This window comes from Hippocampus guttulatus, chromosome 8, assembly GCF_054856545.1.
Source record: "Hippocampus guttulatus isolate MCC_2025c chromosome 8, RoL_Hgut_1.0, whole genome shotgun sequence".
Classification (NCBI taxonomy): domain Eukaryota; kingdom Metazoa; phylum Chordata; class Actinopteri; order Syngnathiformes; family Syngnathidae; genus Hippocampus; species Hippocampus guttulatus.
This window is the reverse complement of record NC_141268.1, coordinates 3,916,358-3,943,387: the sequence shown is the minus strand read 5'-3', so window position 1 is coordinate 3,943,387 and position 27,030 is coordinate 3,916,358. Positions and strand designations below refer to the sequence as shown.

Genomic DNA, 27,030 nt, shown 5'->3' with positions numbered 1-27,030 from the left:
AGAGGACAAGAATGAGCCACAAAGTCATGAAGATGAAGATTTTTTTTTCTGCTCAACTATGGTACAAATGAGAGCATTACAGTGCAGACCAGGGGGGTACTGAGGATTGAAAGTCATGCCATGACAGTGTGTATATTGGCCTTTTCATTGCAAAACAGATCACCATGACTGACTATTGGGGTTCTATTTCTGTTACGGTAGAGGCAGAGGCAGGGTAAGCTAAGTGAAGGCAGCACGAGGCAAGGCAATGGTGGAAGGAAGAATTTAACTGTACCTCAAAAAAAATATATAAGACCTATAAAAATAAACTAGTAAATATTATAAGAACCAGTAAAAGAGATCATTATCATGCACTATTAGAGCAGAATAAAAGTAACACACAAGAAATATGGAAGACACTTAACCAAGTAATCAGAAATAGTCCTAAAAAAATGTATTATCCAGAGTATTTTATCAAAGGCAAAAATACTATTTTGGAAAAAACTGCAGAAATAGCAACTGAATTTAATGAGTATTTTGTCAACATCGGCAGTAACCTAGCAAAACAAATTCCTGATCCAACAAACTTGTTTGAAATAGATAGATATGTAGAAAAAAACTCCTCCACGATGTTCCTTACTGCTGTAAAACAAGAAGAAGTATAAAATATTATAAAAACTTTTAAAAATAAAAAGTCAACTGATTGCTTTAATATTGATATGACAATAATAAAGCAGATTATGGAATATGTAGTGCGACCTTTCACGCACATATGCAACCTGTCATTCAAAGCTGGTATCTTTCCATCAAAAATGAAAATTGCTAAAGTTATTCCAATCTATAAAAGTGGAGAAAGACATCGGTTTACAAATTATAGACTAATATCACTACTACCACAATTTTCAAAAATATTAGAAAAACTATTTTCTCGCAGACTTGATAGCTTTATACAAAAGCATGCGCTGTTAAGTGAGAATCAATATGGCTTCAGGGAAAAACGGACCACCTCAATGGCAGTTATGGAGTTTGTGGAAGCAATAGCCACTAATATAGACAACAAAGAATTTACTGTTGAGGTTTTCCTAGATCTAAAAAAAGCTTTTGACACAATAGATCACAGTATATTATTGAAAAAACTAGAAAGATATGGCATTAGAGGTGTAGCTTATAAATGGATAAAAAGTTATTTAGAAAACAGATATCAGTACGTGCAACTCAACAATAAAAAAAGGAATCAACTGAAAATCACTCACGGAGTTCCTCAGGGGTCAGTGCTTGGTCTAAAACTATTCATCTTATATATAAATGATATCTGCAAGGTCTCAAAACAATTTAAATGTGTCCTATTTGCTGATGATACAACTTTCTACTGTTCTGGAATAAATCTGAAACAGCTCCTGACAACCGTAGAAAACGAATTAAACAAATTAAAAAACTGGTTCGACAGAAATAAATTGTCACTTAACCTGAAAAAATCGAAGTTAATTGTTTTTGGCACAAGACCAATCAAACACCAAGCTAAAATTATGGTAAATTCAATTGAGATAGAAAGAGCGTATGAAACCAAGTTTCTCGGATTAGTAATAGACTCAAAACTATGTTGGAAGCCACATATCGATAACGTAAAAAGAAAAATAGCCAAAACCGTAGGGATCCTCTACAAAACCAAGGAAGTGCTAAATAAGAGATCTTTGTACACATTATACACTTCATTATTATTACCATATATGACCTACTGTGTGGAAATATGGGGAAATGCCTGCAAAACAAACACACTCCCTATTCTCAACCTACAAAAAAATGCAATTCGAATTATTAATAGAGCAAAATATACGGAACCCACAAATCCACTATTTATCAAATTAAATACGATGAAATTTTATGACCTGGTTGACTTTAAAATTGCCCAATTAATGTACAAAGCATACAATAACCTGCTCTGCCAAAACATTCAGAAGTTTTTCGAAATTCGAGAAAGCAGCTATGATTTAAGAGGTACCAACTTATTCAAAAAACTCAAAACAAGAACAAACATCAAGCAAAGAAGTGTATCTATCAAAGGTGTTAATCTGTGGAATAATCTCGAAACGGACCTGAAAATGAGTAAATCGCTTGCTGAGTTCAAAAACAAATTCAAAAAAATAGTACAAACAACCTACATCAATCAGAGTTAAAATGATAAATTCAAAACATTAAATATAATGATAAATCAGAACTAAGTTGATAAATAGAGAAAGGTATATAAATATCCATTATGAATACAAGAGAAAATTGACACAAGAGTGTCAGGGTGTGGAAGTATATAATCCCGATACAAACCAAAAGTTGTAAAAATATCACGGTTAAGGGTAAAGTATGAGCCTTAATGGAGACTTCTTTCTTCTTACTTTTTTCTTATCTGATTGATATAAAAATGATTTATTAGATACAATCACATAACGGGGTAGGACTAGATAAGTTTTTTACTTCTTCCTACTCCCTTGAACATAATAACTGTGTTGAATGAAGATTGATTTCTTTCTTTTTACTTTTTTTATCTACCTTATTTTCTGTCAAATTATTACTGTATATATGTTTTATGTTCAATAAACAAACAAACAAACAAACAAAACAATTATAATTCGATGTGAACTGTGATAGAAAATGTAATATGATGCCAGCAAGACAGATATGAGAAAAGTAACATTTTATAAGGCATGCATTAGCTTATTTCTCAAAGTAATTGCAATATAATATCTTGATTATCACCAGCATGACTTCAAAAACACTACATTTTATTGTACATAATGCAGTCTTACAGACTGGTATATGTTGACAAACTGCAGCTCTAAGCCTCACAACAATGGTTATTGCTGAGCATAAAGCCTTTCATCAACCACACTAATGGTGGTTAGCTATGTGATAATCAGTACTAATTAAAGGTAAACCACTGTTTGGAAAAAAAAAAGTGTGTTTAGTCTTTAAGAAGTCTTTTTTAAGTATTTTACCAGTCTATCAAAGTTACTTCATGTTGAATGTCATGTGGAGCGGTGATGTGATGCAAAAAGTGTGTTTAGTCTTTAAGAAGTCTTTTTTAAGTATTTTACCAGTCTATCAAAGTTACTTCATGTTGAATGTCATGTGGAGCGGTGATGTGATGCAAGAAGACAGAACTGTGGGGTTGAAATGACACTTATGATGTCATGGGTGCGCCATGTCAAATGGAGTCATAAAAGGTATAAAGTTAAATGAACTGAATTCCATGACGATTGGCTTGATAAATGTCTAAATAATTGACATGAATCTTTGCAATTCTAAGAATTAAAACACCACTGGTGTTCAGGTCGACGTTCAAGTTAGACAAGAGACAATATCGGAATTAGACACAAGAGTGGGCCATATTGCATTTAATCAGCTGAATTATTCATTCATTCATCTTCCGAACTGCTTCATCCTCACTAGGGTCGCGGGGGGGTGCTGGAGCCTATCCCAGCTGTCTTCAGGCAGTAGGCGGGGGACACCCCGAATTGGTAGCCAGCCAATCGCAGGGCACACAGAGACAAACAACCATGCACGCCCTCACTCTCACCTAGGGACAATTTAGAGTGATCAGTCAGCCTGCCATGCATGTTTTTGGAATGTGGGAGGAAACCGGAGTACCCGGAGAAAACCCACGCAGGCTCGGGGAGAACATGCAAACTCCACACAGGGAGGCCGGAGCTGGAATTGAACCCGGTACCTCTGCACTGTGAAGTCGACGTGCTAACCACTGGACTACCGGGCCGCCCTCAGCTGAATTAAATTCACAATAGTTGCATACAAACTTAATCAAATCTAAACATAGTTTCACAACAACTAAATATCTAAATATGAACTTGCTTGTGGACAACAGCCAATCACAGGGCACACATAGACAAATAACCATCCACACTCACACTCACACCTAAGGACAATGTAGAGTGTTCCATTAACCTGCTATGCAAGTTTTTGGACTGTGAGAGGAAGTTAGAGTACCCGGATAAAACCCACTCAGGGCATGGGAAGAACAGGCAAACTCCAAACAGGGATGCCAGAGCCAGAGTATTTATCCCCCACAGTACAGTAAACATTCTCTAGTACGGACTCGTGTTTGCGCTGTCCAATTTGTCCTGATAACAGAAATTCCTCATTTGGGAAATGAGCATGGTACATGTCCTTTATGAACCTGCAAGTATGTTGACAAAATGCACGTGTAACAACACAATCAATAAAATACAAAAATATACTGTCCAAAAACTGTTTATATAACAAAAACTGCAATACAGGTGTATCCCCCAAAAAAATCACAACAGTAAAATACGTACAGTATTTTAATGTTTATTTTTTTCTGTCTGGGGAAAAAAATGTGTACTGTATTTTGGATTGTTTTGTTGGATGCATTCTTTGGCTTATAACAATGTTTGCCATCGTGTCATACAGTTTTCTTGCTAGTTGCAAGTAACTGTCCCGTTGATCACCGATGTCTGGTGATTCTTGTGCATACTGAAGGATTTTTGTTGCCATTTGCATTGCTTTCTTGCTGGATGGTGGCTTGTCATCAGGAGTTGAATCGATGCCTTGTTTTTTAAAGTTTCGTAGATTTGCGTCTTTCCGACTCCAAGTGTCTGCTGGATCTTTTTAACTTTGTGTCCGGCCTCGCTCAAACGGATGCATTTCACTCGCTCCGCTCCAGTTGTTACAGTTCTTCTACGTTTCGATGCGATGATCTAAACGACGTAAGTGAATAAAGTTAAAATCTTTCGCAATTACAGTAAAACGCACGCCAATAAAAAGTCGCTTTCAAGTCTTCGTTTCGAATCTGATGAATAAAAACGGCGAAGCGAACACGTTTCTTCGGTCATGTCGAGTGGGTGCTGCTTTTAAGCTAGTGCCGCGTTCTCCAGGACGTAAGTGAATAAAGTTAAAATCATTCACAATTACAGTAAAACGCACGGCAATAAAAACTCACTTACACGTCGTCGTTTAGAATCTGATGATCGAAAAACGCAAAACGTATTTCAGCGTTGTGTCTTTTCCGTCGCATCGGGTGGGCGTTGCGTGTATTTAAGTTCCCGCAGCATTACACCTCCATCCGGGTTACGGGTAGTGGAATTTCCGCTTACGCAAGTTCCGGTAACACGTAATATCGTAGTCAAAATGTTAATGCATAGGTTTTTATTCCAGGTGAAGGATATTCCTTTCCATAGAATTCCAGGGATGGGAATATTTACTGTATCGTGTTATGCAATCTTGCAAACAGATATACCAACACACAAGGACCAAGTAGTTCAAATGTATAACTATGGGAGTGGGACCCATAATTATCATTGATGGAAGGCCTCATAAGACTAAAATACTTGAGGACTAAATCTTTGTTTTGCAGGGATTGCGAGTATTTTATTTTGTGTCTGTGTGGTTTCTACATTTACTGTATTGTTCACTGTCAGTCACTGACTTCTGCTGATGTGTCAAAATATTGGCGGCCTCTTCAGCCAGTATTATTTGCTGCTCTGTGCACAGCCTGAACCAGAGTAGTTGGGACAGAGCGCAGAGTGCAATAACTGTGAATGAGGGTAGCAATAACTCCATCGGCTCCCTCATCAAATCAAAGCTGACTGATGCAGGATAATCAGAAATTGAAATCAGGGCGAGAAAAAGAGCTGAACTGACAAAATTGGAAATGTCATTGCGAGAAGCGCAATAATAAAGGAATCAATGAGGCGCGGTTGCCGTTGCACTTTTTGAAGGCAATAAGACAGATGGAGCTGCAATATACCTCCATGTTGTCCAGATGAGTGGAGGAAAACCGATGAGGAGATAAAAGAACTGGCACAGAATTCAGAGATCAAGGAGCTGCGGTCTTGTTGCTTTGGGGGCAACCTCTCAGGGAAATGCAATATCTTAAGCCAATTAAAGAATTGTGACATAAGGACAGTGTGTTTTAAAAACAACAACAACAACAACAAAAACAAAGCCAACAACGAAACATTAATTCATTCATTCATTCATTTTCCGAACCGCTTTATCCTCACTAGGGTTGTGAGGGGGTGCTGGAGCCTATCCCAGCTGTCTTCGGGCAGTCGGCGGGGGACACCCTGAACCAGTTTTCAGCCAATCGCAGGGCAAAGAAACATTTAACTATTTGAAAATCATTCACATGTGTTAGTATTCATCTGAATAAGTAACTCAATATGTTTAATTCAATAACTAAGTTGACCAAAGTATCGGCTTAGTCATTGGCAAAAAGAGGTGACATTTACTACTGATGCAGAAAAATCATAAATTGAAATCAAGGGGAGAAAAAGAACTGAACTAATAAAATTGGAAACATCATTGCGAAAAGCACGATAATTAAGGAATCAATTAGGCGCGGTTGCCATTGCACATGTATGACACCTCCTTTTTTTGGAGAGGGGGTGGGGGGTCAAAATCAAACCAATACATTCACAGCTCATGTCACAGCTCCATTCTTTGAATTCCTCACAAAAGTGGTATTTTTCCACCATTGACACAATTTCTCCTGATACGCCTACATACAGATTCACATCCACACCCACAAACAAATCTCATAAACACATAACTCATCTGGGACATGCGTGAATATATTGGAATACCGTGAACAAAGAGCTGCCGTTTAATGATGAACCCCCCCCCCCCCCCCCCCCACTGACACAACAGGGAAAAGGGCACAATGCCTTAGTCACATTATTCAACCAGCATGGACACATTAGAACCAAAACATAATTATTTCCATCACTGATACTGCTTATTGGATCAGCCCTACACTTCCCGACAACATGAAAAAGAAAAATATTTTTCTTCCACAATTAACGGACTCTAGCCACCCCTGCTTCTGCTCTTGAGCGAACCAACTGCTCTATATTTTGTCATGCAACGGCTTCTTCTTACTATATTAAAATCTACAACCACTGGAAATGTCTTAAACACATTGACTAATGTCAATAGTGCCCCCCCCCCCCCCCCCACACACACACACAAACCCTTTCTGACGTGCAATTCTCTGCTCCTTGCTCCCCATCCTTGACCTGTTTCCCCTGGTCAGATAATCCGACGGCATGGTTTCAACTTTCCAAATAATTTGGCAAATCAGACCGCATTGTAAAATACATATACTGTACAGTAGAGTATAAAGTGACAGTCAAAGGTCAATTTCCCAATATCTACTTCACAATTTGGGGCACATAAAGTAAAAGGTCAATATAACACAATAGGCGTTTCTTTAGTTGAAAATCAATTCATGTAAAACGGAATAAATTCCACGAGGTCTCTAGATTTCCCAAGAATGGCTATTAACCCCTCCCAAAATAATGACACCATTTATTACAGTGGTGGGGAAACATGACATTGAAATAATGAGCACCACTGGAGAGCTTTGGAAACGTGTGCGGTGGTCAGAGAGGCCATTTTGATGTTCATGATTCTCATCAATTTTCCTATCTACCCGAGAGAGACAGAGCAAGACACAGTTAGAGAGAGACAATGACTGCTGCAATAGGGCCTAAGCTGCGTTGAGGTGCTCACAAAGTCATTTTGTTGGTCCAGGTAATGGGCTTGGGGAGATGTGTAATAAGAACCTGGCTTGTCGCCCACCTAGACTGGCCTGAGCACCATTAATTAGCTGTTCCTGTGCCTGCCTTAGCTCACACTGTCTCTCTCTGCAGGTCCTTAACTGGGCACTTTGAATATCAGGGAATTATTCTTTTATAACCGCCCTTTCATCGTCTCTTTCACCATCACCACCACATGGTCATTTTTTGACCATGCGTGTTATCATAACTCACTTGTTTGGCATGCTACTGATGAAAGTGAATGTACCGGTACTCTCTCAAGTGTTAGCATCACCGACTATTAATCCGAAAAGCCACTAAAACTAAAGGGGACATAATATGGAAAATGTACTTTTTAATCGCTTGTATACAAATTGAGCAATTGGGTCTCTCAAGTGCTTGTCTGCAAACCCACAAAGTGTGAAATTAAGCAACAAGAGTGAATTACTCGTGAGCTGTTTATTTCCAAATTGTCTATTAGCGAGCCATTCAAAATTTTGCTCAATTGTGACGTAATGTTGTGGCAAAATGAGTCATAATCCCGCCTCCGCACCGATTTTTTTAACCCATGACTTGGCACATCACAGACAACAGGTACTGTAAGCACAGATGGGTGTTAACTGGCCTTTCCACACCTTTGTCCTCAGTGCCGAGCCTTGCAGTTAGTTCAGTGCAGTAAAAAAAGTACCTGCCCACCTCCTGATTTCTGTGTTCTTTACATATTTAACACGCACAAAAGTTTCAGTTCATCAAACCAATTTTAATATTACACAGAGACAACCCAAGGAAATAAAAAATCAATTTCTAAATGCAACTTCAATTTACTAAGGCACAGAAAAAAAAATCCAAACCTACCTGTGCCGATGTGAAAAAGTGATTGCCCCATGAACCTACTCATGGGTTGTGCCACCCTTGGCGGCAGTAACTGAAATCAAGCATTTACGATCATTGGTGATGAGTCTTTCACATCGCTGTGGAGGAATTTTGGCCCACTCTTCTTCGTAGAATTATTTCAACTCCACCATATTGGAGGGTTTTCTAGCATGAACTGCCCGTTTAAGGTCGCACCACAGCATCCCAATTGGGATCAAATCCACACATTGATTTGGGCACGCCAAAACCTTAATTTTGTGGGGGGTTTTCTTCTTCTTTTTTTTTAAGCCATTCAGAAGTGGACTTGCTGGTGTGTTTCAGATCTTTGTCCTGCTGCAAGTTACAAGAGCTTGAGGGTGCAGATTGTCAGATGTTTCATTTCAGGATTTTCTGGTAGACAGCAGAATTCATTGTCCAATCCAATCACAACAAGTTGTCCTGGTCCTGACGTAGCAAAGAAGCCACAGATCAACACACTGCCACCACCAAGCTTCACTGTTGCCATGATGTTTTTATTCTCAAATGCTGCACCATTTTTTACTCCAGACATAACGGGCCACACATCTCCCAAAAAGTTCCATTTTTGACTCATCAGTCCACAGAATGTTTTTCCAAAAGTTTTGAGGATCATCAAGGTGTCTTTTGACAAATGTGAGACAAGGCTTCGTGTTTTTTTTGGACAGCAGTGGTTTTTGCCTGGGAACTCTCCCATCGATGCCGTTTTTAGCCAGTGTCTATGCTACAGTCATGAACACTGACTTAAACAGAGACCATTAAGGTTTGGAGTTCTTTGGATGTTGTTCTTGGTTATTTTACAACTTCCTGTATTAGTGATTGGAGTAATTTTAACCAGTCGACCACTCCTGTTTGCCACTGTTCCCAGGTTTCTTCATTTGTGGAGATTGGCTCTGACAGTGGTTCGCTGGAGCCCCAGAGTCTTAGAAATAGCTTTGTAACCTTTTCCAGACTTATAGATTCGATAACTTTTTTTTCTAATTTCTTCTTGAATTTCTGTGAATCATGACATGATACGTTTGTTTCTTGAGATCTTGTCGCCTACTTTGTCTGATTTCTTGATTCAAAAAATGTGGTGCTAGGGTGTTGCCTGTGAAATTGAACTCAGCTTTCTCAAAATTGTTGTTAGTCACAGTTACTTTGTATTGTAACAAGTGTGGGGTGGGGGCAATTATTTTTTTCACGTAGGAACAGGTAGGTTTGGAGTTTTCAGCACTGTACGTATGCATATGTGTTATGAGTGTCTTTGTGGGTGCCTTCATGAATGAAGCAGAACAGCCCCCCCAAAACCTAGTGGAGTGGTTTTCAACAGTGTGTTTTTTGGATGTCCTGTAATGATCTTTCCTTAATGTATTTTGACCAAAGGCCAGACTGACTGTTTAAAGACCATTTTTTACAAAGCACGGTAATGATGTGTCAGTTACGAATGCATGGTTCTTTGAAGTGAACGATGTGAGCCAGCTCCTCACCGGTGCTGCTCCCGTGGTTCACTTCAAAGAGCCTGTATGTTATTGGGCAAAGTGTGTGGCGGCGGCGGCGGCTCTGACTATATGGAGCAGAGGGGGCAGGGGCGAAAGTTACAGACAGCACACATCAGGGAGCTCTGTCAAAGCAGGCAGTTTTATACTGCTCACCCTTCTACCTGTATAATCAGTAACTCCTCTGGACATGTCCAGACCATCTAAGTCACCTCTCTCTAACTTTTTTCCTCTAAACATCGAACCTTGGCTGTACCTCTAATGAGCTCATTTCTATTCTATCCGTCCTGGTGACTCCTAAAGAAAACCTCAACATCTGAATTTCCACTACTTCCAGCTCTGTTTCCTGTCGTTTCTTCAGAGCCATTGTCTCCACTCTCGAGATCGGCCTCACCATTGTCTTATAAACTTACCACTTCATCCTCTTCTATCTCACAACACCCTTGGCACTTTCCTCTACCTGTCCCAACTTGCTTGTATCCAATTCTTCACCTCCTTACCACACTCATCATTGCTCTGGACTGCTGACCCCAAGTATTTTAGGTCCTCTACTCTCCCTCTCTCTTCTTCCTGTAGCCTCACTCTTTCTCCTTCGGCTATCCCATTAACGCACCTATATTCTGTTTTACTTCTGCCAATCTTGATTCCTCTCCTTTCCAGTGCATTGGGCATCAATCATACCCAGATTTTCGTTATTCTCGGTCCCTATGCCCACTAAATAGCAGGGGTTCACTCACGGTGTATGAAATACAAAAAAAATCATCTTAAAAAAGTGAAACTCAAAATATAAGTTCAAAACATACGAGGATTTTGTCTTCGGTAGTTTGAGTCTTTCTTGAGTTACAGCAAGAGCAAAATGAACATTGAAGAGATACCACATACTGTAAAGTACAGAGTGTCATAAAGCAATGTAAGGATACCATTAGTGCAGGATTACTACACATTGACAGTTTTGCAAATGATGCAAAGAGTCTGCATGCAATATCAATTGACCAGTAATTATGATACAATTTCAATTGTTCAAATGATGCAGGGAGTCCTTGAAACACCTTGAAGTGTCCAGTAATGTGGAATAATGCTGGAAAACTTGGACCCTTTTGTGCCGATCCATCAGATAAAATGCAGATATAGAAATGGTTTAAATGTAATGTAATAACATGGGTAAAACAAAAGGGGGGACATTTGCAAGGCATTGTTTGTACCTATTCCTAGTGTAATCTCATTTTAGGTGTGCATTTTTTGTTTGTTTTAATTTTTTTTCATAAATTTGTTGCTGCAAAACAGCTTTTAATTTCTTCTAAAGCAAAGTGTTTTTCATTGGAAGGTGTCAATCTGCCAAAATACAGAACATCATACAATAATGAAAAACCTTAAACCTGCCTTTTCATGACAGAAAAAATAAACTCATTGGATGTAAACAGAAGTCCTCCACACTGTGAGCCAATAACTTACCATAGATAGTACTATGAGGCGAAATGATAATTTGACTTTTTTTTTTAAAAATCTTAACCCTTTCTTGAATGTCCGCTCCAAGAAAAGTTGAAATGCCGAATTGCGCAACCAGTTTACTTGTCGAAATCGATTGTGGAGCCAATTCAGCAGGTCAATGTTCCACTTGATCCACAAAATGACATGGCACAGCAGGTGTTCAGAAATGAGAGAAATTAAATTCAATTCCTTATTATGAACGGATTGAGGAGCAGTCGCGACCCAGCAAGCAGACTTTGCAAAAGTGTGATTCTACGGTTATGCAGGACTTCGTACTGTGATATTAACAAAAGTTTGTTTATGTTTCATCGTACACATTTACTGAAAGGAATGTTTTGGGTTTTTTTAACCCCCCACCTCTCCCCCCTCCCCCCCAAAAAAAACCCCTCAATCCAAATTAGTCATGTTTCAGAAAAATACATATTTAACCGAGACTGTTAGTTTTACTTGACTTCTTTTTTGCTTTAAGCCAATTCTCAATATTTGTGTTTATATCTCATATAGGATCCAAATTTCACTTGTGATTTTAATGGCTTTTCTGCTCTCTTCTTTTCCATGTGCTGTGGTTCTTTCTTCACAAAAGGTAATACATTTTTTCTTCATACATGTTTGTGTGTCAAGCTGACCAGAATGCAAATACAATATGTGTTGAATTAGACATTTTAGGAAACAGTGAGCAATACTAGATATCGTTTGTTGCATCTTTTGGAACACACGCACACACACACACATACACACACACACACACGCGCGCGCGCATGATTACGTAAGTCAAAAACATATTGATTGACATCTTATGAATGTGTTATCCTACCAATGAGTGAAAAATGGTCTATATATATATCTATATATCTATATGTAGATATATAGATATATATCTATATAAACAAATTTTACCCATAAAATTGCATACTCAGTTTAAACTCATCTCTTCTTTTATTATTTATTATTTGTATTTTATCTGTGGTTTTATTGCTCTTGTTTGGTTGTCAGGTGTCCTTGAGTGTTTTGAAAGGCGCTTATAAATAAAATGTATTATGTATATATATATATATATATATATATATTAGTATATAGCATTAAGTAATGTTACTTACTACAAACATTTAATTCTGCATGCATGTATACCATTAAATTTTAAATATTATATATTCTCATACACATGTACATATACCTGTACAGGGAGGGTACCAACTTGGCAGATTTTCCTCTTTCGCGGGGGGCTCTGGTCCCAATTAACCGATCACTGTATTCTAATGGCTCTATATTGCAGTATGAAGGTTGGATGTAGTAAACTCCTCAATGGATTGCCCCATACTTTTGTGCTTTAATTTAAGTCAAGTAAACCAGGGAACAGTAAAGAGTATGGAGTGATTTGTTATCTCGGAAGTGGTTTGCCTTGGCTATTTTAGACGCTTTCAGATATTTCAGATGTATTTTAAGAATAATAATACGAAAAACTTGATTCGTCTCACAATGGAGAAAATCCCAATTTACAGCAGCAAAGTTATGAAAGGAAGAAAGGAGAAGAACAAAAAGTATAGGAGCTGCTGTAAAGGCAGCCACTCTCGCTATTTGAGGGTTCTACCAGATTTTGTCATATATGACCACCTCAAGGATTTCATACATGCTTTCAAAAACAACCCCCTCTCTTTGACCTGTACTTTATTTTTTTTTCTTCCTACCGAAGACCATAATTTTGGTCTTTGTCAAATTTAATGACATCTTATTTTTGTCAAACCGGTTTTTCATTCGAATGAAATAATCTTGTCCAAACGCTGCTGTAAATTGTCACTTGCACTGAATGTGTTTGTGTTCAGCAAGGAGACACGAGAAGCAGGACAAAGCCAGCACCAGGAGTGAATAGACCAATGGTTCTTAACCTGGGTTCGATCGAAAGTGAATTGGTCTCAGGGGTTCAACAGAACCTCTGCCATGGGGGTTAAGACACACCCGACTCAACATGGCAGTTAGTTATGACACGCCTGCTTGGGCATCACTGGCTTCAGATGATCACATGACATTTATTGTCCAATCAGTGCTGCGGGAAATTTAGTTCGCTCAGTCGTCAACGTGTGACTGTCGTGATAGGACATTGTGTGATTTTTATTTTATTTTTTTAGAATGTTTTAATACATGCTAACTATGTCGAGCAAAAAAAAAAAAAAAAAAACGAAGTGGTCGGACGGATATGTACCACATGGATTCACATACATCACGGAACGTGATGGGACTCCTATCTGCATCATTTGTCATGCCAAATTGAGCAACTCTAGTCTCGCACCGGCAAAACTGAAGAAACACTTCTTGAATTTTTATTTTTCAGTCATGAAGGGCTCGATGAATGTGCATACGAACTGGTTGGGTTCGGTACCTCGAATAAGGTTCAGAACCACTGGAAAAACACAAGGGAGAAACAAGAATGATCAGTCGAATTGTCAGAAACTTAAAATCCAAAGCCCGACCAAAAAAACACAAATCACGACAAAATTGGCCTGATAACTCTCCAATTCTATGCAATTTCCACTCTTCACGCTGTTATGAAGCCTACTTATCTGAATTGTATCACTTGGGAGCCAAAAAAAAAAGGCAAGTAATTATGTCATTGCAGGAGAAACCAGTTCTGTTTCTTTTATTTTCTCATATGAACAACTCAAGTGAGTCTTTGTTTTTCTTGGAACACAACTCTCTCTCTCTCTCTCTTTATATATACTGTATATATACGTATACATATACATACACACACACACACACTAGGTTAATATTGGACCTTTTAGTTGGACATTTTTCAAGTCGGATCAATGTTTTTAAAATACTGGACCTCTTCTTGTTGGATATGACCTTTTACACTTGTATGAAGTTGCTTGAAGTGAGTTGGGGACATATCATTCTAGTGAGAGGTCCCTGGAAGTCGGGAGCCTTGTGCAACAGTTCAGAAACTTTTTACGTGACTTCCATTATTCCATTTTTGAGCTGTCTCGACTGTGACATTTTTTATATCAGTGCTTTTTCTTGTTGTTGGCCCCGGTGAATTGGCACCTCCCTTTATTGTCTCCTTTATTCCCACGTTTCATCCTTTATTCTTTGTATGTCATGCTAAATTTTCACTTTGACAGCATTTTAATCACAATATATATCGAGATCTATCCATACAGGTATATATATAGATAGGTCGATAGATATCTCACATCACTCAGCGTGAAATGCATCCCGCAGGGGATATGGAGAGGGAGGAGAACAGGCGATAAAGTAAATCGAGTGAGAAGATTAAATTAGACAGATTTGGATCCTGGATTCCTTCTTTATTTATGTTCTAACCAATGGATGAACAAAGGCTTTTTAGAAAATGGTACTCGTTTGTTTACTTTCAAACTTGATTTACGATAACCTATGCGAGTGTTGTTAAACACTCTGTGAATTTGGGATTACAATTCAAGCATCCTGGCACACTCATGCTGTTCATTGGAGGCTTCGGTCATGTTCCTCTGTTGACTGTGCAACAAAAAGGGGGAACAAATCTGGATCGCCTTTATTCCAAAAGTCAATATGAAAGGGTCATTTCTCATTAAAAGATGTATTATTATTACTGTTATTTTTTTATGTCGTAATGAAATTGTCCATGTATTTCTTATAGTTTGTTTTATGTTTGATTTACAAGTTACACGTAGTTCCAGTTGGGCTTGTTGAAGTGCTGTAAAATAAAATGGATTTGAGTAGAGAGTTTGAATTGTATTAATGTATCCCACTTTATGACAAATGCAACGTGCCTATGATGAACCAATTGCGCTCAGACTCTCAGCAGACAGTGGACAAACTCAGGCAGCACTGCCCTCATTTAAAGCTGACCAATCAGCCGTAGCATCTGATGGCCGCTCCTGATAATGAACAACCTCAATAGGGAAATGGGACGACAATTGATTTCAATCAATACCCTATCCCCAGGTAAGGCATACATCGGTTCGGGCACCAGGGGACTAGGATCGTCATTTCGTTAAATTTAGGTATGCCAGAGTCTGCAAATGTTTGTTGAGATTAATTAGATTTTGAACTCTTATCAATGGTTTATACATGTGTACACAATATACAATAGAATTGTAACCTCGGGAAAGGGAGTTAGTCAAATGTCCCAACGGTAATTTGCAGGTAGTTAAAAATCATTTCTTTTTTAGATTAAAAATGGTCATCTCTTTATACTTGTGTGGCAACTTCATTCATCAACTAGAAAAGAAAATATGAGGTGGGGCTGTCTCATTTTACGGCAGTGGCATCACAAATGCTCTATGGATTAAAAATAAGACACTAGAAAATATCCACAAGCTTCACAGTAGATGCCAACTTCTTTTGTTGTCTCTTGTGGATGTTCAATTTGTATGATTTATTTTTTTCCAGCAGGTTTCTCCTCATGTGTTTATCCATCCATCCATTTTCTGACCCGCTTTATCCTCACAATTAAGGGTTGTAGGGCGTGCTGGAGCCTATCCCAGCTGTCTTTGGGCAGTAGGCGGGGGACACCTTGAACCAGTTGCCAGCCAATCGCAGGGCACACAGAGATTAACAACCATCCGTGCCCACACTCACATCTAGGGACAATTTAGAGTGTTCAATCAGCCTGCCATGCATGTTTTTGGAACGTGGAAGGAAACCAGAGTACCCGGAGAAAGCCCACGCATCCAATGTGGACAGAGCTAAAATAGTATAAAAACAAGAAACCATTTTGGATAGATTAGACTACATATGTAAAAGTCAAGGCCCACGGGCCACATCTGGCCTGCGAGAAGGTTTTCTACGGTCCCTGGGATAATATTGATTTATTGTTTGAACCGGCCTGCAGACCGCAGCAAGCCGGCTGGCCGCAAAACTTTTACAGCCCAGTTGTCAATTTTCATCCGTGGAGTGGACTAAGTGCGACAGAGGAGTTTTTGGCTTTACGTGCAATGCATGACACGACGACAGTGCATGAAAAATATGCGGCAGTGGGTGCTGCGCAGTTTGCCCATTTCCTCCCCGACACAATGGCCCAGCTGCGCATCTAGGCTGCTCAAACGTTATCGATGTTTGGCATGGCGTGAACAACTATTTTCTTTCACAATACAAATGTTTGTATAGTGTAACACGGGCTACGTCTGTTTTATAATTGCTAGAGATGATGAAACACTCTGGGGCAGACAACGGGTTTCTACTTGGACCAGTAAGGGGACACTAGGTTCGATTCACTGGAGCCAATCATGTCACCATTGAGGGGGTGGCATGGGCAAAGAAACAAGACAACAGTTGTAAAACAATTACCTTTTATATCAAACATAAACACGTGACAACAAAATTATTATCACGACAAACACAGTGACAAAAAGGTAAATACATCCAATTTAGTCTCAACCTCTTAGTTGACCTTTCCTTCAAGCAAAATAATTGGTGATCACCTTTCTCAACACCGGTGTGAGTTTCTTTTTTTTCTTTCAATCTGAATGAAATAACTAAGCACAAAATGTTCTTGCCAACTCCTGTCGTACAAAATAAATTCTTCTAAACATCACCAACACAAATAAAATAAAATAAAGTTCATCAAATGTAATATACTGTATGTTCTTTGGTTGGCTCGCCACCACCACTGTACCCCCTTTTCCAGCACTTGGTAGAAGTCAGGGCACCGTAATGGAATCCACTCCACTGAAGGCACGCTAATCCCAGCGCTGTCCTCAATTAGAACTCCACAAAAGACCCGGCCAGAAGAATGTCGAACGAGACTCCGACGACGTTATACGGTCGGCGATATCCCAGCGGTACGGAAAGCTAACGGCTACGTTAGCCAGGCACAGTGCTCGAGGTTGCGTAGAATGACTCTCTCTTTCTTCCGAAACACTTATTTACAACAGTCGAAGAATACGTCCGTTCGCGTTCAGGTCCCGTCAGAAAAAAAGAGCGAGATAGGTTGCGCCGCACGTTCGTGACGTCACGAAGGTGAAAAACGGCACCTCTCATTCGCTGACACCCCACTAGTATTCTGTGCCCTGATTCGTTCGGGCCACGGCAATATTCAGTTCTGTTTAATTAAGCAAATTTTAACGACGCTAGTCTTTTAGTCAATATAGATTTTGGTTAAGTCCACTCCCCATTGCCTCATGCCATAATCCGGGTTACAATAGCATCTAATTATACATATAAAATGATATTCGACACTCTTGTAAGAGCCCTATTCTCTAACTTATTCAACAAATCTATGGTAAATATCTACAAAGATTAATTGATAAAATACTTATATATATGACGAAAAATAACTTGTACAGCAAAGAGTGGTATATACAACTGTGTAAATGTACTTACAGATTGTGCCTGAATGTGTCAAAAGGAGGAGGATGGAAGTGGATGTTATCACACCTCTCCACTGTTACACTCTTATGAATTAAAATGGCTACCCCACTGACTTTATGGGTGGTTCTAACTACTTCCACCACTAGAGGCATGAACTGTAATACAACACTTCCATCACTAGGGGCACTGCACTACACTGTAATACAATTACTTGGGGCAGAATACTCCCCTCCTGGCATCTGTAGGATGGCAACCCAATAAACCAACAGGAAAAAACAATGAACATCATCAAAGGTAAGTGTCAATGTGTTATCCTCTATATAGTGTCCTTGGGAACCATGAAGAGAAAACCAGCTGGTCAGCTGGTAGGGTCCAGGTGTCATGATCAGCTGGGTTGTGGTCAGTGGAAACCTTGTTCCACTGATTTGGCTTCAGGGCAAACATGCTTTGCCGAAGATGGACCCAACTCCATCGTGACCTCTGTCGTCTATCATCTTGGGGTAAGCAACAGCGCTTTGATTTGGTGTATGCGTCGCGAAGGATGCACATGTCTCTTCTCTGAGCTTGGATGCTGACAGGCATCAGGTGGATGATAGATGTCGAAGCTTGGCAGATACCAGCACTCTTCACCGGATGTAGGAGGTGGAGCCGGTTCTGTGTGTCCGGAATGTAAATTATTTTCCATAAATTCTACATTGTGATCTTTCGTCCTCGGCTTCTTCTTCAAAGTACGCCGAAGGAACGGGAGACGGTTGAGGGCTTGCTTTCTGTCGTTTGGCAAGCGTTGCCTAGGAAACCGTAACGGGAGGGGAGCGACTGAACTGTTGGAGTCATCCTTTGAGAACTCTTTATTCGTGATTTGGAGGGAGATCTCGTCTTCGACAGAAAGTGACAGTTTATCATCCTCAATGGTGTGCTTGAAGATCTGCTTGCAAAGACCATCTGGAACCGGGTTTCGAGGAGGTTGTTTAGGGTGCTTTCCTGTAGACCTCTCTTTATTGCATGTCTCTTATCAACTTTGGAAAGACTGCTGGCGTAACTACCAGCTCACAGTAAAAGAGGTCAAGAGAGAATATCTGTCGGACCTTATACAAGCTAACCGTCAAAACCCACGCGCACTATTTAAAACGATAGATTCTGTACTCAAGCCCCCTCTGCCTACTTGCTCGGATTCTTCACCTGAGATGTGCAACAGATTCCTTCAGTTTTTCATTGATAAGGTCTCTACAGCTAGGACTACACCTGCCTGGCGCCTCAGGTCTGCGGACCAGACATTATTAGAAGTACCAAGAACTAAACTGAGGCTCAGAGGGGATCGAGCCTTTTCTGTTGCTGGTCCCTCTCTCTGGAATGACCTCCCACTGAACATTCGGCAAGCCTCCTCGCTGGCCATCTTCGAAACCCTCCTCAAAACTCACTTGTATTCTTTGGCATTTGACTCAGCATGACTTAGATTTGTTCTTAGTTTTACTGTTTGGTGCTTTCTACCGTCTTTATTACCGATTTGTTTTACTGTTTATTGTATATGTTAAATTGCTCCATGTACAGCACTTTGTATGCAGCGATGGCTGTCTGAAAGTGCTCTATAATTACGGTTGACTTGATTTGACTTGATGAAGCTGAACAAAACATCAGACAGAAGTCGACTTACTGCTGAACACCTTCACTCAATTTGGGGCATTTCCTCAGCTCAGAGCCTGGCCCCAAATATTGATGAACTTGTAGAAAAGACGAGGCCCCACCAAGTATCAGCCTCAGCCTCAAAGAAGAGAACATTACTCAGTTCAAGTTTCAAAATTAAAGTGTAATATTTGTTTTCACTGCACGCTACTTCTCCTTGAAGAAAGTGTTGCTTTTGGTTTTTGGATTTTTGCACTTTATTTTATTGTATCTCAATCCAATTCTATTTTTAAAATAGTATATTTGAGTGAATGATGGCTATTATTTTTATTCTTTGAAGTAAATTTAGCCCACTTTTGCAGAAAGAGGAAATATGGGCTATTGATGGTGCCTTGAATAATGTCGGCTTCTTTCATTTAATATTCATTTTATGGGGATTTTTATATAAAGGAAATGTATCTTTCGTGCCTGTTGAAAATTAATGTGCTACCAAAATCAGAGCCTCAAAATAATCGGGTCTCAGCAGATATTTCTGTGGAAAAGCCAAGTCCGTTGCTTGAGTTGCAGTAAGAAAATAAGGAGAAGTGACATTCTCCACATTTGAACATCGCTGACAAGTATACAGATTTGGTTGACACACATCACTGGAACTCAGTTATATGGAATGAGGCCTCAGTGAGAATTGAACTCACGACCCCCCGTTTACTAGACCAGTGCTCTGACCACTGAGCTATGAGGCCTTGCACACCCCTAGGACGTTAACTTTTTTGTGAACGTGCTACCAAAATCACAGGCTCAAAATAGTCGGATCTCGGCAGATTTCTCTGGGAAAAGCCAAGTCCGTTGCTTAACTTGCAGTAGAAAGTTATGTTCACGTTAGAAGGACACTGACAAGTACACCGATTTGCTTGACACACCTCACTAGAACTCGGTTGTATGCGATGAGGCCTCAGTGAGAATTGAACTCACGACCCCTGGTTTACGAGACCAGTGCTCTGACCACTGAGCTATGAGGCCTTGCACACTCGTAGGACGGTAACTTTTTTGTGAACGTGCTACCAAAATCACAGGCTCAAAACAGTCGGATCTCGGCAGATTTTTCTGGGAAAAGCCAAGTCCGTTGCTTGACTTGCAGTAGAAAGTTATGTTCACGTTAGAAGGATACTGACAAGTACACCGATTTGCTTGACACACCTCACTGGAACTCGGTTGTATGCGATGAGGCCTCAGTGAGAATTGAACTCACGACCCCTGGTTTACGAGACCAGTGCTCTGACCACTGAGCTATGAGGCCTTGCACACTCGTAGGACGGTAACTTTTTTGTGAACGTGCTACCAAAATCACAGGCTCAAAATAGTCGGATCTCGGCAGATTTGTCCGGGAAAAGCCAAGTCCATTGCTTGACTTGCAGTAGAAAAATAAAGAGAAAAGACATTCTCCACATTTGTACATCGATGACAAGTACACAGATTTGCTTGGCAGACATCACTGGAACTCGGTTATATGAGATGAGGCCTCAGTGAGAATTGAACTCACGACCCCTGGTTTACTAGACCAGTGCTCTGACCACTGAGCTATGAGGCCTTGCGGGCTCATTGGCCATTAACATTTTTGTTAACGTGCTACCAAAATCAGAGCCTCAATGTAGTCGGGTCTCAGCAGATTTTTCTGGGAAAAGCCAAGTCCGTTGCTTGAGTTGCAGTAGAAAAATAAGGCAAAGTGACATTCTCCACATTTGAAAATCGATGACAAGTACACAGATTTGCTTGACACATATCACTGGAACTCGGTTGTATGCGATGAGGCCTCAGTGAGAATTGAACTCACGACCCCTGGTTTACTAGACCAGTGCTCTAACCACTGAGCTATGAGGCCTTGCACACTCTTAGGCTGTTAACATTTTTGTTAACGTGCTACCAAGATCACAGGCTCAAAATAATCGGGTCTCGGCAGATTTTCTGGGAAAAGCCAAGTCCATTGCTTGACTTGCAGTAGAAAGTTATGTTCACGTTTGAAGGATACTGACAAGTACACAGATTTGCTTGACAAAGATGACAGGAACTCACTTAGATGTGATGAGGCCTCAGTGAGAATTGAACTCACAACCCCTGGTTTACGAGACCAGTGCTCTGACCACTGAGCTATGAGGCCTTGCACACTGGTAGGACGGTAACTTTTTTGTGACCGTGCTACCAAAATCAGAGCCTCAATATAGTCGGGTCTCAGCAGATTTTTCTGGGAAAAGCCAAGTCCGTTGCTTGAGTTGCAGTAAGAAAATAAGGAGAAGTGACATTCTCCACATTTGAACATCGCTAATAAGTATACAGATTTGGTTGACACACATCACTGGAACTCAGTTATATGGAATGAGGCCTCAGTGAGAATTGAACTCACGACCCCTGGTTTACTAGACCAGTGCTCTGACCACTGAGCTATGAGGCCTTGCACACTCTTAGGCTGTTAACATTTTTGTTAACGTGCTACAAAGATCACAGGCTCAAAATGGTCTGGTCTCAGCAGATTTTTCTGGGAAAAGCCAAGTCCATTGCTTGACTTGCAGTAGAAAGTTATGTTCACGTTTGAAGGACACTGATAAGTACACAGATTTGCTTGGCAGACATTACTGGAACTCGGTTATATGAGATGAGGCATCAGTGAGAATTGAACTCACGACCCCTGGTTTACTAGACCAGTGCTCTGACCACTGAGCTATGAGGCCTTGCGTGCTCATCGGCCATCAACATTTTTGTTGATGTGCTACCAAAATCAGAACCCCCAAAATCGTCAGGTCTCGGCAGACGTTTCCAGGAAAAGCCAATTCTATTGCTTGACTTGCATTCGAAAATAAGGAGAAATGATGTTCTCGACGTTTGAAGGATACTGACAAGTGCACAGACAACAGGAACTCAGTTACATGTGATGAGGCCTCAGTGAAAATTGAACTCACGACCCCTGGTTTACTAGACCAGTGCTCCGACCACTGAGCTATGAGGCCTTGCGGGCTCATCGGCCATCATCATTTTTGTTGATGTGCTACCAAAATCAGAACCAAAATCGTCAGGTCTCGGCAGACATTTCCAGGAAAAGCTAAATCTCTGGCTTGACTTGCAGTAGAAAAATAAAGCTAAGTGAACTTCGATGAAAGGTACACAAATTTGCTTGGCACACATCACTGGAACTCGGTTATATGCGCTGAGGCCTCAGTGAGACTTGAACTCAAGACCCATGGTTTACTAGACCAGTTCTCTAACCACTGAGCTATGAGGCCCTGGATGGTTGCTGGTTGTTACAATTTTTGTTAAAGATGACTGACAGACCCATCAGATTGTTGCTTTATCTGATCATATTGGAATATATTTGTTCGTTGTTCAGTGGGTTCACTTTGGTTCATTAAACTATATGCAGTCATTTAAAACTTTTTTAATGGACATTCGCTCACTCAGGCCCTCTCCTTGGAGCAAATTTTTTTATTTGGCCTTCCGTCCGTTTGACTTTGACACCCCTGGATTAGACAACCTTCCACATCTGACAGAAAAAGGCTACACAGATACTGTGTTCTGTATGTTGATCTTTCTGGGGCCATTAAATGGTCCAGTTATGAATATGCAGTCTTCCGGTCGTGACTGTTAGTGTAGCAAGCGTGAAAGATATATGATTGGTGACAGTTCCCACAGAAATGTTCAACACTCTGACTTCAGTGGAACAAAGCTCTGCTCAACTCAACTATTTTCTGATCCAGAAGACATTTGGTATTCAGCAAGTGTCTCGGCATAAACACATTATGTTTTTTTTAAACAAACTGTCACGTGAGGAGTTGAATTTGGACCCAGAAGAAGACATGGCACGGAAGTTGAAAAGTCATTAGGGGTCATTAGGTACCGGGCCGCACAGAAAGAATAAATAACTTACATTATTCAGTTTTATTTTGAAAAAATACGGTTGCATCCGTCTATGTCACTCTTGACGCACGTCAAGGCGCGCTTCTCAGTCACCTGATTGGTTATGCTAAAACGAAAAGCAGGAGCTCGCAAAATGAACAAACCACTGCTGGAGATCGCAAATGACGGCGGCTTTAAAAGTATGTTCGAGACAACTCTGTTGGTGTTCTGGATCAAAATCATGGCTGAATAACCTGAGATCGCCACAACAGCACTGAAAACATTGTTGCTATATCCTACCTGTGTGAAGTGGGGTTTTCTGCAGCAAAGGCGACCAAAACAAAATTGCGAAGCAGACTGGACATACGCCACACACTTCAGGTGTCATTGTGTCCTATTACCCCGGAATGGTACCACCTGTTTGCAGAAAAACAAGCTCGGGGCTCCCACTGATTCAGCATTGTGGTGAGTCGTATTTTTCATGCACTTTGAATTTGCGTTGTATCTTACTTTGAAGGCAGACCAGGGAGTGTTGCGGCCAGAGACGACATTACTTGTGTCATGATTCGTGTTTATTATTATGTCAAGAAAATACCACCGTTTTCATGCAGGTCATATCATATTATTTTGTTGTATTTATCTGCCACAGCTTTAAGGTCGGCCGTGAAAATATTGTCTCACATTAAACCGTTCCGTGGGGCAAAAAAGGTTGGGGACCGCTGCATAAGTGACTCGATGTGTTCTAATTGCGCTTCATACGAAAATAGAAGCTCTATTTTCACCTGATAACTGGAGTAGAACATTTTGTTACCTTATCAACTATTTCAAGACATCAGTAGAATTTATTTTGCCTCTCCCAATCCACTGCAGTGTTCAAAGAAGAGGAATGTATCATGCCGGGATACAGTACACACACTGTATCCCCAGGCAGATTATATTTTTTGGCAAGATATAAACTCTTAAAGTCTGTATTAGTGCAGCTCAACCTTGAAATGTAAGCTATTTTGGAACGAAAACTGCTTAAGGAAGTGAAAACATGCACACCAGTGTCGACAATGGTCAAGGATGAGGATTTTTATAATAATCCTTAATCCTCAATTTTTTTTCCTCACAATTTTTGATGCCAATAACTGTTCTGTTCACTGGTTCATTCCTTTGTATGCTCTCCCTGCATGACCATTTCATTTTAATGTCACATTAAGTGTGTCTCAAATTAAACAAAAAAAGAAAAACCACAACACAAATCTAATTGAAGTCAAAGTGATCATAATTTAAAAGTAAGTTATATTTTGAGCTTGTTTTTTGCCCTCCCACCATCATATTTCAGCCATTGGGATAAATTGTAAAGTTGCTGGGGCTGCAGTTTCGGAGTACTTACAGTATGTCCAATGGTTTTGGGTTTTTTTTTTTTTTTGCATCCGTCCAGGCCTGTTCTTCTTCGAGTTGGCATACAAGTACACAAATACAGATATCTACAAATAAAGATTATATTTAAAATTGCTAACTCTGGCAAAGCCTGTGTAGAAGCTCATCTTCTCTCGGGTTGTCCATGAAACAGGCAAATACTGAATATTCATTGGGCACACCCCCTAATGAGATGAGATTATAAACATTGAGTACTAGATGTGGCTAATGGCTTTACAATTTGAGCCGCAAACTCTGACTGAGTCAAGTTCAACCATTTAAGTCAGTGGTCCCCAAACACGTTCCTGTGAGGTCCGCACAACCTTTCGCTTCTGTGATGGGGGGCACGGAAGCTTTTGTAGTTTGTAACATGTCAGTTTAGAAAACATTTATGTCTGAATTTTGGGGGGCTTGGAACGGATTAGGGCTTTTACGTGGAAAACGCGTCTCTACTTACAAAATTTTCTAGTTAAGAAATTTCTTCCAGAACCTTTTAATTTCGGAAGTAGATCTTCCACTGTATTATAAAGGGGAACTGCATAACTGGATGCCTCCAATGAATCATTTGCAAAATATATCACCTAAACCTTCCCTGGGTGCATGATCTTTCCAAATACAGTCTAAATGTTTAAAAAAATAAATACAATTTTGAGGACTGTCTATTTAAAAATTCGGGAGTTGTGTGGGTTTAGAAAAGATGATCTTACATAGCCAATGTTGTTTTAGGACTGAGAAGGTCAATTTGTCAAACATCAGCAGTTTTCCTGACATCGGGTAAAATAGCGATCCACTACCTATGCATAGAGCCCGAAAGATGGTGATGAACAGTGCTCAGTCTTCATTCTTACTTGTAATCTCATGTTTTCACTCTCCGTATTCTTTTTTTTTCTTTTCTTTTTCCTGAACTCACTTTTCAGTCCATTTATCTCATTATGGTCTGGCTATCTCCAGTGGGGTTGAAAATCAAGTGTTAATCTCTGTTCTCATCAATCTCCCAAGACCAGAAGTGCTGGAGTCTCTCTTAGCATCACAAAATGATGACTGGCGCTTTTACTTGTTTGGAGAAATAAGTGTGTGAGTTAAATTGAATTTTAATGGATTGCTCATCCCCCAAGTGAGAGGTACAATCCATTACTGAATGATTGTGATGTTATTTGTTGCCAGTGTTGATTTATGGAACGTATTGTGTAGAGGGCCAAAGGTTGCCACGTTGGGGGAGGAAGCTGCCTCTCATTTGATGAGGTTTATAGTACTTTAGTACATTGGCAAGGAGTTCAAGACTTTATCAATGGTTGAACACTTTGTGTAGAAGCTAAAAGAAGCAGATCCCTCTGAAGTGTGCTACTCTTCGTCCATGGGCTACTCGGTACCCTCACCTCACCACCGCTCCATCCACTTCCACCGCTATCACTTGACTTCTTTGGTGATAAGCCTACAGGACTACTGCATGGGAAAAATGTTGTTAACATCAACATGACATGATCTCAAATAAGCCAAGTATGTGATGTGAAAATTAGGAGTAAGGGAAATCAAATAGACTGCATACATACTCCCTTTTTCAGTATGTGGGAAAAACAGTATCATTTCAAAGGCCTTACTCCCAACATAACTGTTGTTACGAATTTCGATGCTGGTCACTTCAGTGGTTATGAAAATGGAGGTCAAAAAGTCACACGTACTCTATGGAAGTCGAATTCTATAACTTTCCCTATTCAACATGCTGCTGTGGCCAAACCACTCAAGATAATTCAACCAAACCTTCATGTCTTCACACACAAACCAGTAATTATTTTCATGGTTAATTTTAGATGAGTGCTGCATTTACGGTGATTTCTCCTTTCCCTCCATTGACACAGTTTGCCGTTTGCATAGTTTTTTGTTAAAAATTGTGTTTCATTCGTCATACGCCACAACTTTGAAAATGATGCTCCTTTGTAAATATGTCCGAATGTTTGCGTGGGGTCCGAAAATTGGGCATGTTATGTGTACGGAAAACCAACATTCAGTACGTACGCAAACACTCGCAAGCGTTCGCCGGCTGACTTATGCTTATGCTTAAATCTCTTTTTTGTTGTGCCTTTTTGACTGACTGTTACATCTGCAAATTTGTGTCGCCATTCAACGGTGATTCAAATTTTGAACGCAGTAAAACCAGTGGCCGACATTCGGCACCACATGAAAACCACTGACTCACCCTGCACAATGAATGAGAGTTGAGACGGTTTCAGGTGCCTCGCTCAGCATGCCTTCTTGAGTTGAGAATTTGTATGCAGCTGGAGAAACTGCCATTTGGCACCGTAGTAAACTTGGCTTGTTTATTTTATCAAGCAAATGGATGTTTCACAGTGTTTTTCATCACACCGCATGCCTGTCCTCACTCATGTCCGCCTTTTCTCTCTCTCTCCATATATGTATATATA

The 27,030-nt window shown here is 40.1% G+C and overlaps 1 protein-coding gene and 10 non-coding genes across 13 annotated transcripts in view; 1 reads left to right on the top strand and 10 right to left on the bottom strand.

Moving 5' to 3' along the window:
* Window positions 1–27,030, top strand: part of LOC147200870 (receptor-type tyrosine-protein phosphatase gamma-like) — a 365,530-nt gene that overhangs the window by 124,831 nt on the left and 213,669 nt on the right. The window contains exon 1 of one of the 3 annotated variants that reach the window (XM_086118200.1): window positions 23,352–23,671. The exons of the other annotated variants lie outside the window; for them this stretch is intronic. Coding sequence (XP_085974326.1) covers window positions 23,614–23,671 — 58 coding nt within the window. The 5' untranslated portion in view covers window positions 23,352–23,613. Of the gene's footprint in view, window positions 1–23,351; window positions 23,672–27,030 lie in introns of those variants that run through there. 3 annotated transcript variants of the gene reach the window in all.
* Window positions 19,995–20,067, bottom strand: trnat-agu (transfer RNA threonine (anticodon AGU)). The gene has a single exon. It is a non-coding gene; the product is annotated as a tRNA-Thr (tRNA).
* Window positions 20,272–20,344, bottom strand: trnat-cgu (transfer RNA threonine (anticodon CGU)). The gene has a single exon. It is a non-coding gene; the product is annotated as a tRNA-Thr (tRNA).
* On the bottom strand, window positions 20,549–20,621 carry trnat-cgu (transfer RNA threonine (anticodon CGU)). The gene has a single exon. It is a non-coding gene; the product is annotated as a tRNA-Thr (tRNA).
* trnat-agu (transfer RNA threonine (anticodon AGU)) lies at window positions 20,840–20,912 on the bottom strand. Its single transcript has one exon. It is a non-coding gene; the product is annotated as a tRNA-Thr (tRNA).
* Window positions 21,131–21,203, bottom strand: trnat-agu (transfer RNA threonine (anticodon AGU)). Its single transcript has one exon. It is a non-coding gene; the product is annotated as a tRNA-Thr (tRNA).
* On the bottom strand, window positions 21,407–21,479 carry trnat-cgu (transfer RNA threonine (anticodon CGU)). The gene has a single exon. It is a non-coding gene; the product is annotated as a tRNA-Thr (tRNA).
* On the bottom strand, window positions 21,698–21,770 carry trnat-agu (transfer RNA threonine (anticodon AGU)). Its single transcript has one exon. It is a non-coding gene; the product is annotated as a tRNA-Thr (tRNA).
* Window positions 21,975–22,047, bottom strand: trnat-agu (transfer RNA threonine (anticodon AGU)). The gene has a single exon. It is a non-coding gene; the product is annotated as a tRNA-Thr (tRNA).
* On the bottom strand, window positions 22,251–22,323 carry trnat-agu (transfer RNA threonine (anticodon AGU)). Its single transcript has one exon. It is a non-coding gene; the product is annotated as a tRNA-Thr (tRNA).
* trnat-agu (transfer RNA threonine (anticodon AGU)) lies at window positions 22,524–22,596 on the bottom strand. The gene has a single exon. It is a non-coding gene; the product is annotated as a tRNA-Thr (tRNA).